The 11,944-nt window shown below is 37.3% G+C and overlaps 1 protein-coding gene across 2 annotated transcripts in view; it reads left to right on the top strand.

Moving 5' to 3' along the window:
• Positions 1-11,944, top strand: part of LOC107566537 (B-cell CLL/lymphoma 9 protein-like) — a 31,091-nt gene that overhangs the window by 6,989 nt on the left and 12,158 nt on the right. The window contains exons 2-3 of one of the 2 annotated variants that reach the window (XM_016252003.1): positions 6,377-6,765; positions 10,048-10,382. In XM_016252003.1, the coding sequence (XP_016107489.1) occupies positions 6,434-6,765; positions 10,048-10,382 (667 nt within the window). In that variant the 5' untranslated portion in view covers positions 6,377-6,433. Of the gene's footprint in view, positions 1-6,376; positions 6,766-10,047; positions 10,383-11,944 lie in introns of those variants that run through there. The other variant, XM_016252004.1, reaches the window with a different exon arrangement.

Here is an 11,944-nt window from a genome sequence, read left to right as displayed (position 1 = left end):
AAACGTGACGTGTAAACTCTGCTGATCACGGATTGGCCGGAGAGAATCGTCTACCTGCGTCACTGAACTTGCGACACAAACACAAAAGAACCGCTAGATTTAAATAAGCACAGCCAGCGAAGGATCGAACGCAACTGTTTTGAACGAGCGCACCTTTTTTAACAACCAAAAAGTGGCTGTTTCGTTGTCTGTTGAGGAAGTACAGACGTTCCTCTCGTTGATAGCAGAGGAGTGGATCCAGCGAGAGCTTGATGGGGCGACGCGGAATGAAAGTTTTTCAGGAGTCGCGTCAATAGAGGCGGCGCAACTATAACGACGTGAATAATCCCGCCCACTCTAAAGTGGTACTGAACTGCAGTGGAAACGCAAATCGTGCCGTGCCGTGCCGTACTGAGCCGTGCCGAGTCGAGTCGTACCATGCAGTGGAAAAGCGCCATAAGTTACCTACCTACTTTTTCTGTCTACTACAGATATTGTAGAATTTTTTTTTTTTTGGTATCAGCGTGTTACCTAGATACCAGTACTTTTGACATCCCTACTTGTGCATATAGTCCACTTTAGTTTTTTATTAAGTATAATTAAATTCTTAAAATATAGGTGTTATGGTGTGCATAGAATAGATCAGAGGTTCTCGGTGCTGCTGGAGATCTGCCCTCCTGCAGTCTTGAGCTGCGGCTGTAATTAAACGTGCACCCGAAGGAGCTAATCAGGGTCTTTGGTTCACTTACAAATTACAGTCAGGTGTGTTAGACAGATCTCTGCTAGAAGAAAAATCTGCTGGTGCAGGACTGAGTCCTTCTAGCTGATAAATAGAATGCATGAACGACTGGATGCCTAGTCGGTCTGTGACGGCCCTGCAGTTGTTTTATAATCTACAATTGACAGGCAGATCTGCTTGTTTGTGTCTTTGTCACTGCAGGCACTCGGCCAAAGCACACGGTCAGTTTAGACTTGTTTCCAATCGATTAGTTGTGCATTATAAATGATATGCATATGTCTGGCCTTTTTTTTTTTTTTTTTTTGTTTTTTTTTTTTTTTTTTTTTTTTTTTTTTTACAAGGAATTAAGACATTTCTGTGTAACCATCTAACTCTGAGTGGTTCAGATAGATGGATTTTGTCAACTGTTTGTTCTGGCTGCTATATCCAGCCATAAATCTAGCTGGCTGTCTCTTTAGCTGTCTTTATTGTATTAACAGAAGCTACATCTAATAGCAATATAATACCAGTTTCATAAGCTATCTTTATTGGTAAAGTCTAGGATTTGGGTACGGAAAACCACAGCTTGCATTAAACGACAATTTAAGTGCGTGCATGTGTTTGTTTATTTTTTCCAGCCAAAGGCAATGGCTTTACAAGGTTATAGCAGCTCTTTTTGTCTGTGTGAGGAAAAATATGACCGATCCTTTTCACCATGATGCCGCACGCGTGTGTTTTCGGGCCCACACGTCTCCTACACATTCAGAATCCTACACACATGCACACTCTCTTTATGATTTATAAGTGGGAGTTTACAGCCCTTGAGCCATGCAAAATGGAAATGGAGTTTAGGAAGCTTTGCTTTAACTGAATAAGGGTGGCAGGACCTCTGCCGTAAACAGCCCATTACACAGTTCATATAGTCATTTAAGCCTCACGGCTCTGTGGCGTCCAGCGCGGCTGTCTGTGTGCAACACTTACCTCCTGCTATTTTTCTATTTGCCTGTTTGCCTTCCTGATGATGCCCTGTAGCAGCACCGACGGCCGGCCGCATCCCGAGCGCCTTGATACTGCTGCGCCAGTTTGGAGGTAATGGATTGTGGAAATGCACAGTGAACGGCTTGATCCACTTGTGAAACTACTTGAAGCAAGCAACTTCCTCCCTCCCTCCCTCCCTCCCTCCCTCCCTACCTACCTACCTACCTACCTACCTACCTACCTTCCTTCCTTCCTTCCTTCCTCTTTCTCCAGCCTTTTGAAAATATAGCATATGTTCACCAATAATACATAGAAAAAATATCTAGGTACTTTTAATTTAATTTTTTTATTTAATTAAATTTTTTTTTATTTAATTAAATTTTTAAAACATTATAGTGAATATTCCCAGTATTTTCTTTTTCTCTGCCTCCATCCTTTTAAAATATATCTCTGTTTACTAATAATTATACATAAATATATATATGTAGGTACTTTTTGCTTTTATTTATTGAAACAATAACACATTTTTTTTTTATTGTTTTGTTTTTTGCTTTGCTTTGCTTTGTGTTTTTTGTTTTGAATATTCCCAGCCTGCATTGTTGAAGCTGTGGTTTTCATAGTTATTTGATATTTCATATTAATTTAAATTGGTGTATTAATATGTATTTATTTCCTCAGTCTATCTTAGATCTCCCTGGATATATTGTCACACTGGCCACTGTTTTCACATTTTTCTTGTTCCCACTCACTCAAGGCTGGACAGGAAGTGTAAGAGCGTTCTGGAATGTTTGTCCATTTCTGAGAAGGAAGTGGAAATATCTGAGCTTGAATGCACGTGCATTCTCTTTCCCTTTTTATACCTTCAAGTTCAAGACTTGTTCCAGGCTTCTTGGATTCAGAATCGGATGTTAATTTATCTTTTTTGTTTATTTAGTTTTCGAGTCAAAATGAGATCAAAATAGACAAATCATTGTGAATTTTTCGAAATTTCGAAATGCATGTTTCAAAGAAAAAACTCCAACACCAATCCATGTTGACCTTTTAATACCATTCTAGTAGATCTTGGGATTCCAGCCCTCTGTGTCATTGGAAATGTAGTAAAACTACACTATAGCTTTAAGTGCACATGCATTGTAAATCCTGGCGCAGATTGGTGGGTACGGGTGTGTTTTTGAGGCTGTTGTAGATCCAGGGCCTGTCGGTCGGGGTTGCCTTGGCAACGATGTTTGTGGGTGTGCGTGCATGAAGAGAAATGTCTGTGGCGGGCTGGAGAAGGCTTGACGACCATGCTGCTGCCGCTATACGCCATTAGGAGCAGCGCACCGGCCTCTCACACTGCGAACGCTGAAATCTGAGAATGTCAGTATGCAAGTGTGGGTTCAGGAGGAGAGAGAGGGGCCATGCAAGGAAACCATGCTTTAAATGACAAAAAATGAAATGGCTGCCTCAGGAAGCACATAAAGCGAAACGAGCATGTCAACTTTTTACTTTTTGTGATATTAAACCGATACGCTACCATTCAAAAGTTTGAGTTTGGTAAAAAAAAAAAAATTTAAAGAACGAAATGAATCGTTCTATTCAAGGATGAATTAATTGAAAAAAATTGACAAAAACATTTAGAATGTTAGAATTTCTTTTTTAAATAAATGTGGTTGTTTTGAATATTTTTAATTCATCAAGAAATCTTGAAAATAAAATGTTTCCACAGTATTTCCAATGTTTGCAAATATTAAGCATCACAACCGTTTTCAATATTGATAAGAAATATTTCTTGGGCAGCAAATCAGCATATTAGAATGCTTTCTGAAGGATCATGTGACACTGAAGACTAGAGGATTGATACGAAAAATTCAGTTTTGCATCACAGGAATAAATTACATTTTAAAATATATTGAATAGAAAAGAGTTAAATAGAGTTTTTATTGTATTTTTACTCAAATAAATAGTCTGCATAAGAGACTTAATAAAAAAATATATTTTAAATAAATGTATTAAATAAAAATGTATTAAAAATATTCCTTTACAAAAATATTCCATATAAAGACAAAACATCGACCCCAAACTTTAGAGTAGTGTATTTGCTTACTTTTGCACTGTAATTAAATCAGGTAAATAAATCTAGGTAACCTGACAGGTGAAACTAACAAAATCAGACTTATTACTTCAGAATAAACAAATATATTAACACTTTTATAATCATTTTTAGTCAATAACATGCGTTAACACTTAACAGATTGTTAGATATGTACCTGCACGCTTGCTTTGTTGACATGAACGGAAAGTAATGAAATGCTACAAATCACAGTATGAAACGCAATTTGTGGTGTTTGGAGTTTTTATTCTGCTGGTATTGTTTTAATCGTGTGCCCCGCCAGTGTGGCCAAATCATTTTTCACATTCACATGCCTTAATTTTACTTGCAATATGCTTTGATGTTGATGTTTTAAATGTTTTAAGTTGGATTGCATTTGGGTTTAGATGGTGAAAATAGTATAATAAACTGAAAAATTTACCTGAATTCATGTGATCTAAATAAGAGTTTGATTGTTTTTCTTATTTAATTCCGATCAGCCCTTTTTTTTCTGAAACGCTTCCTGAAAGCGCTTATGGGTTTAGTACAATTATATTAAATCCCCAAAATGGAGTCTTGGTGTTGAGTTCGCACTGTCTTTCAGTGCTCACTGTTGGGCCGGGAGGGAATATGCGAGATGCTTACATCATTTGAGTGTTTTGGAAGCTGTCTTGAATATTTTCTGGATGACAACGCAGTCTGACACTGCAGCTTTTTGAGAGGGTTCTCATATCTTATGAAAGCTAGATTTTGCAGAAAGACAGAATCCTTCTACATGTTAACAATTTCATTTACACACGAAAGCACTAGCACACCCTGAAAGACGAACCTAATCATTCCCACTCCTGTGATTTTTGTACATTACTGTCGAGTGTAAAGAATTCTAGTCACTTGTTTATCAGTTGAGTTGTCGACTCACCCACAGCTGTTTCTGTTAGAGAGATCTGGGTTACAAGGTGGTACATATTATGTGCTTCTTGTGCTCTCTTTCTGTCTCGTTTTTTTACATTTATGATTTATGATCTGAAAAGTTTGTGGTTGGTAAGGGTTTTCTGGAAAAAGTCTGCATTTATTTGATCAAATTCTGTAAAAATTAATAATTTGAACTGAATTTTTAGCATCATTACTCCAGTCTTCAGTGTTACATGATCCTTCAGAAATCATTCTGATATGCTGATTTGCTGCTCAAGAAACTTATTATTATCAATGTGGAGAACTGTCGTGCTGCTTAATATTTTTGTGCAAAATGTTTTTTTCTATGATTTTTTTAAATGACTAGAAAGTTCAAAAGAAAAGCATTCATTTGAAATAGTAAATAAACCTATATTGTCACAAAAGATTTCTTGGTAGCACTTTATTTTACAGTTCACTCCGCATGTACATACTATGTTCTTATTATAGCAGCTACAGTAATTGGGTAATAACCAGCTACTAAACATAACCTTAATCCTTGAAGTTACCTTATACTACCCAATAAATGGTATAAATTGGAAAGTGGAACGTTCGTACCAAGATTAGCAAGTCAAAGTATTTCAAATGTCATGAGACTGACTTTTGCTAAATGTTTCAAGATATTGTCCAGTTGGTTATTTGAACACTTACATTTTCCACACTTGGTTCCATCCATTCCATGCTTGGATTTCTAAGTTTTCCGGTCCTATTACAGAGCCTTGCATGTTTGTTCTCCTCGCTTTAACTGTGTTAATCCACCAGCGAACTGTTTTCGGTCTATCACACGCCTCCATCCGAGATGTTACACGACCACTTGTTTTCAACAAATCGTTCTTTTGGTGGCCTTCAGTCTGACTCTTCAGTGAGTTTTGGATGATGGCCACTGCCTGGCAGATTCACAGCTCCACATTTTCTCACCTTGAACATCACAGTGTTTTGGTGAATATGCAGTAACTTATATTCTTGGCGTGACTGGTATTTTATTTTATTTTTTAAATTTTTTGGAGTAATTTGACTTGGATATGTTAGTAATGCTGCTTGGTTTTCATGGTGCTGTAACTCTGCGTGGATGTTCATAGCCACTTCAGGTTATTCAGACAGTTATGGAACATGTCTGCACAGGTGGACAAACAAGTAAACATGTGACTTGGAGTTAGTTGGTTCAAAGCTAATGTAGGTGTGGCAATGCAAGGAGAAAAATAGACTTTAATATACACTGCCATTTACTTACTTATTTGCAAGAAACTAGAATTTTTATTCCGCAAGGATTCATAAAATGGATCAAAAGTGACCATAAAGACTTATAATGTTGCAGAAGATTTACATTTCAAATAAATGCTGTTATTTTGAACGTTTTATTCTTTAAAAAAAATTCTGCAGCACTGTTTGCATACAAATAACAAATGTTTCTTGAGCAGCAAATCAGCATATTAGAATGATTTCTGAAGAATCATGCAGTGATGATGCTGAAAATTCATCTTTGCATCACAAGAATAAATTACATTTTAAAATATATTCAAATAGAAAACAGTTATTTTAAAATGTAATAATATTTCACAATATTACTGTATCTTTTAATTGAATAAATGCAGCTTTAGTGAGCATAATAAACTTATTTCAAAAACATTTAAAAAAATCTGACTAAACTAACTGTTCTTTGCATGTTTGTTTGTGTTTAGTGTGGCCAGGGGCTGTGAGGGCTCCTCGGGGAGACTCCAGACAAGCCCACACAGAGAATGCTGGAGGTGCAGGAGGAGAGACCAGCAGCAGCAGCAACAGCCACAGCCACGGCAACCACAGCAGCTACCGGAACCACAGGAAACGCTTCGGGCAGGAAGGAGAGGGCCAAAGAACGGCAAGAGGAGGGCCAGGACTGCAGCAGCCCTGTCACAACCCCCAATACCGGGCCCCGGAGCACGCGGGCCAAAGCTACGCCTACCACTACACATACACACACCCCCAGTCCCCACCAGCACTCTACTGCTCCTGCCTCTGTCACACTGGGACTGACGTCAATGCATTCCAGCAACCCCAAAGTGAGGAACTCTCCATCGGCTAACACTCAGAGGTGAGAGAACTGTACATGAGTACGAACTATTCCTTGAAACCAAAGTTTTATTATTTTGTACTGTTATATGTGTATACATACTCTACAGTTTGAAAGAAATGTATATTTTTATTCAGCAAGGATGCATTAAATTAATCAAAAGTGACAGTAAAGACATTCATAATGTTACAAAAGATTTATGTTTCAAATAAAGGCTCTTCTTGTAAACTATTCATCAAAAATCATATAAAAATGTATCATGGTTTCTATAAAAATATTAAGCAGCTCTTTTCAACATTGGTAATAATTTGAAATATTTGTTGAGCAGCAAATCAGCATCTGAAGGATCATGTGACATTGAAGACTGGAGTAATGATCCTGAAAATTCAGCTTTGCATAACATAATGAGTTTCATTTGTAAATATAAACAAACTTTTTTCAAAAAAGTTAAAAAAAAAATCTTACCGACCCCAACCTTTCAAAAGATAGTTTATATAGCAATACAATAAAAAAATGCTGAAATGAATAATACAAATAATTTGGTTCGTTTAATGTGGCATGCAAAAATGTATAGAAGTGAATTCGAGACCTTTAGGAAAGATGTGGATTAACATTAATTTTAAATAATACTGGAAGCATTATTTAGCATTTTTATGTGATTTTATTTCAAAAATGAAAATTCTGTCATTAATTACTCACCTTCATGTCATTCCAAACCTGTAAGACCTTCGTTCATCTTCGGAACACAAATTAAGATATTTTTGATGAAATCCGCAAGCTTTCTGACCCTCCGTAGACATCAATGCAACTGACATGTTCAAGGCCCAGAAACGTAGTAAGGACATCACAAAAAAAAATCCATGTGACATCAGTGGTTCAAATCTAATGTCATGAAGCTATGAGAATACTTTTTGTGTGTAAAGAAAACAAAAATAACTGCAAAAAGTATTCTCATAGCTTCATAACATTACATTTGAACCACTGTTGTCACATGGGCTATTTTAATGATGTCCTTACTACCTTTCTGGGCCTTGAACATGTCAGTTGCATTGATGTCTATGCAGGGTCAGAAAGCTCTTGGATTTCATATAGCCAAGTTGATTTTGGAAAATGTAGTATTGCATATCCCTAATTTGAATAAATTATCGATATTGTTTTTGTTTCATCCCTAGTTTTATTTCCCTGGGTAAATGCCTTAACAAACAGTTTTAATGTAGTCAGACACAATTGTGGATGCTATTAATTCACCACTATCTTATATTAAACCGTTCTTAACTGTATGAGGAGTAGTTGTTGTTTTAATTTCTCCCTAATGGAGATGCACCACACCAGCGAATCATTTGCTGCCCACTTAATCGCAGTTCCCATCCTCCTTATGGCCATTGAGCTGTCTCTTATAGACATGAAACCAGTGCGAGCTGAAGTAACTGCGGCACAAGTGCAGTGCAAACTGTGCCCTAAAGGCAGCACTGGACCTGGAAAGCTTCCAGAACCTCATTGAGCATTTGAGAAACTAACCGTCTTCAGCTCAGCCAGAGCATGTACATCCCGCCCTGCTGGACGTTGGTTCCAAAATGGCTGCTCTTGCTGATTCACAGATCTGGAATTGGTTAAGGAGTCGGCAGCGGGGCTCCTGAGAGTGCTTCAGTGAACGCTATGGCCCATAGCCTAATCACAACCCATTCTGTATATGTTTGCGGCTGCTGTCCAAAGCGTTTGGATTTTCTCTGAATGCTGGAAAATTTTTTGCATTGTGCGCAGAGCTCTGAAACATGGCCATGGCCTGTGAAACCGGTACCTCACTTTTGGAAAGCAGTTTGTGCTTTCAGGCTGACATTAGGATCCAATATGGAGGCAAAATGGACAAGAATATAAGTTTTACTGCCAAACTCAAAGTTGTCCAACAATGACCAGCCCTTACCGTTGGCATGTAACTGGTTTCCCCAGTAACCAGGCGCTGTGGACCCATTGCTTTGCGTATGGATGGAGGCTAGCTTGTGGGAGATCTGGTTTGACGAGTTTTGATTAAATATTAATCTGGCAGTCTGTCAACAAAGAACAGGGCTAGGACAGAAGGTCGCTGAGAGTACTGTAATTGCGTCACCAGTAGACGTCAAGATTTCCCTCCTATTATCAAATGGCATGTTTTCAGGGTGTGGTGGCTGCAATCGGTAAGTCAGCTGCTAAGATATGACTTCGTCATCTCCCTTTTTTTATTCTGGCCTTCTGGTATTCTTTACCAAAGAAAGGGAAGTTAATAGGATTCCGCTGGTTTTCCACCAGCAAAGTGGAAATGGCAGAAATGTTAATTATGCTTTCTAAAACCTTGTTTTGTGTTCCTGATGTTGCAGCATATGGAACTATTGAATAAATGCATTTTTTTGGCTTGTTTCAAGGTAATATGAATTGGATACAATCTTGCTATGGCGGTTCTAAATTTATAACTCAAAATATGCATTAAAAACCTAAATAAACAGCATCCTAGCAGAATTTTTATTGTTTTTAAAGATATCAATTTTATTCAGCAAGGTTGCATTTAATTGATGCGCTTGACAGTGAATATGTTTTTCTGAAATATTTGTTACTGAAATTCTAAAAATATGTATCAGGGTTTCCACAAAAATATTAGGCAGCACAACCTGCACCAAATCGGAATATTAGAATGATTTCTGAAGGATCATGTGACACTGAAGATTGGAGTAAAGATGCTAAAAATTAAGCTTTGCATCACAGAAATAAATAACATTTTAAATTAATATATTATAAATTTAGTTTAACTGTTCACATTTTAGAGCATTACTGTTTTCACTGTATTTTTGATTTTTAAAAAAGCACTTTAGTGAGCATAAGAGACTTATTTCAAAGGAATTAAGTACTGATTAAAAATCATACAAACCTGAAACCTTTGAACGGTAGTGTAAATTTGTTAAATATTTAACAAATATTAAAATGTATAAAACATTTTCAGCACAGTTTGCAATACTAATGCTCAAATTATCACGGAAAATTACACATTAAAGCTTGTAACACTTAAACGCATGATAACACCATGGTACATAATAAACACATGCATGATGTAGTGACAATAAGGCTATTAATATCCCCCAAACTCTCTCAAATTTGGATATTATTGATGACTTTTAAAATACAAAAAATTGTTTGATTTTAAAAAATATTTAGATGTTCATTTTGGTCTTTGTTCAGCAGTGCCAATGTTTTATTAGTGCTGACATCATTGATCTTGACCATCCAAACTGTGTGCCCTGGGTCAATCTCACCCATTTTTCCTTTCGCTTTTCTCAGCAGTCCGAAATCCAAGCAGGAGGCCATGGTGAGGTCGCCACCCGTGATGTCCCCCTCCAGCGCTGCACAGATGGACTCCAAACTGCCCAACCAGGGAAAGCAAGGGGGCGCCAGCAGCCAATCACAGCCGTCTCCTTGTGACCCCAAGTCGCTGAGTGGAAGCCACACACCCAAAGGTCCCCAAGGCCCCATAGGGAGTATGGGACTCAAAAATGGACAAGGCCTGAGTTCAGGCAATGGGGCAAAAGGCAAGATTAAAAGAGAGAGAAGCACTTCAGTGGAGTCATTCGAACAAAGGGATACAGGAACGCCAAACAATGAAGGGGAACAGAAAGGTAAAATAAAATGTGATTTTGTTTTGTTTTTCATATGCATTTTGAATTCTGAAGCTGGTTCAGAGCTCTTGCATTCATAATGTATCATTCATTAAAGGGATAATTTACCACTATGGTTTTAGATGACATCTAGTGTGGTTTTAAGCATCTCCAGTATCTTGCATTACTATATTGGTCCGGTAATTATATTGAGTGGCGTCATGATGTGCAGTTATTTTTGTATGTCTTGAATATTATGATCATCCTGTGGCACCGAGTGATACCGTTACCACCTTGCTTTGACATTGAATGGACATCAGTTTTGTGCATTAGGCTCATTCTCAGGAAACAGAGCAGTTTCTGCTTAAACATTTTTTTCCCTTTTTGTTTCATTCATTTATGCCTTCCAAAAAAAAAAAGTTACGGCTGAACTTCCAAGTGCACTGTAACCTACATAATGCAATGAGATTAGTGGTCAACCAAATAATTGTTGTTGTTATTATCATTATTATTTAATGGCCGAATCTTAAAGTACTGCCTCCAATGCTTAAAATGTGGTTACAGCCTTGCAAAGTACAGTAGTTTTACATTTATCGTTGCTAACCCTTAAGCACTTGGTGACATTATGCAGCCCTCTCACAGTTGGGAATTATTTTACTTCAAAGTTTGGTAGTATCTAGTTATTTTGTTGCTGCCTTGTAATAAATCACATATTATAATTGATAAATTTACATCACATAGAGGAAAAATGTATAAACTTGATAATTATCAATTTTGCTTGATGGGGCAAATCCAAGTAAATCTGATAAAATACTGATCAAGAATGCAAGATGGTCTTGTTTTTGTTTTTTTAAATATGATGGTCAAAAAGATGCAACTTTCAGTAAGATGCAATGCAAAATGCATGTTAGAAATAGGCTATATAAATAGAAAGGTGCAGAATTGTTACAGTGGCAATAGTAATAACTTATTTATAATGGCTAATCATATTATTTTACAATTTCTGAATTACATGCTAGACTGTAAATAGGGATGCACCGAATGTTCGGTAACCAAAATTATTATCGGCCGAATAAGTGAAAAAGACCGAATAAACTGTACCGAACAATGACGTGATGCGATCAAATGGCAACCAGCGTAGAGTGAGAGGCGCAATTCAACAAACATGTCAGCAGTGTGGAAGCATTTAAAGGGGTCATATGATGTTGCTAAAAAGAACATTATTTTGTGTATTTGGTGTAATGAAATGTGTTTATGTGGTTTAAGGTTAAAAAAACACATTATTTTCCACATACTGTACATTATTGTTTCTCCTCTATGCCCCGCCTTTCTGAAACGCGCCGATTTTTACAAAGCTCATCGGTCTGAAAAAGCGAGGTGTGCTGTGATTGGCCAGCTATCCGGTGCGTTATGATTGGCCGAATACCTCAAGCGTGTGACGGGAATGTTACGGCCCTCACCATATTGTGATGATGCCCTGTCAGGCCGGAGCGATGATAGCGATGCCTCCTTTAAAAATTTGCATTCGTTGCATCCAGTGGGGACATAATTATGGATTATAATGACTTATACTGTCTTTTTAC

This window comes from Sinocyclocheilus grahami, unplaced genomic scaffold, assembly GCF_001515645.1.
Source record: "Sinocyclocheilus grahami isolate Dianchi unplaced genomic scaffold, SAMN03320097.WGS_v1.1 scaffold1081.1, whole genome shotgun sequence".
NCBI lineage: Eukaryota > Metazoa > Chordata > Actinopteri > Cypriniformes > Cyprinidae > Sinocyclocheilus > Sinocyclocheilus grahami.
Note: the sequence above shows the minus strand (reverse complement) of the source record. Positions and strands in the feature narration are given on the sequence as shown.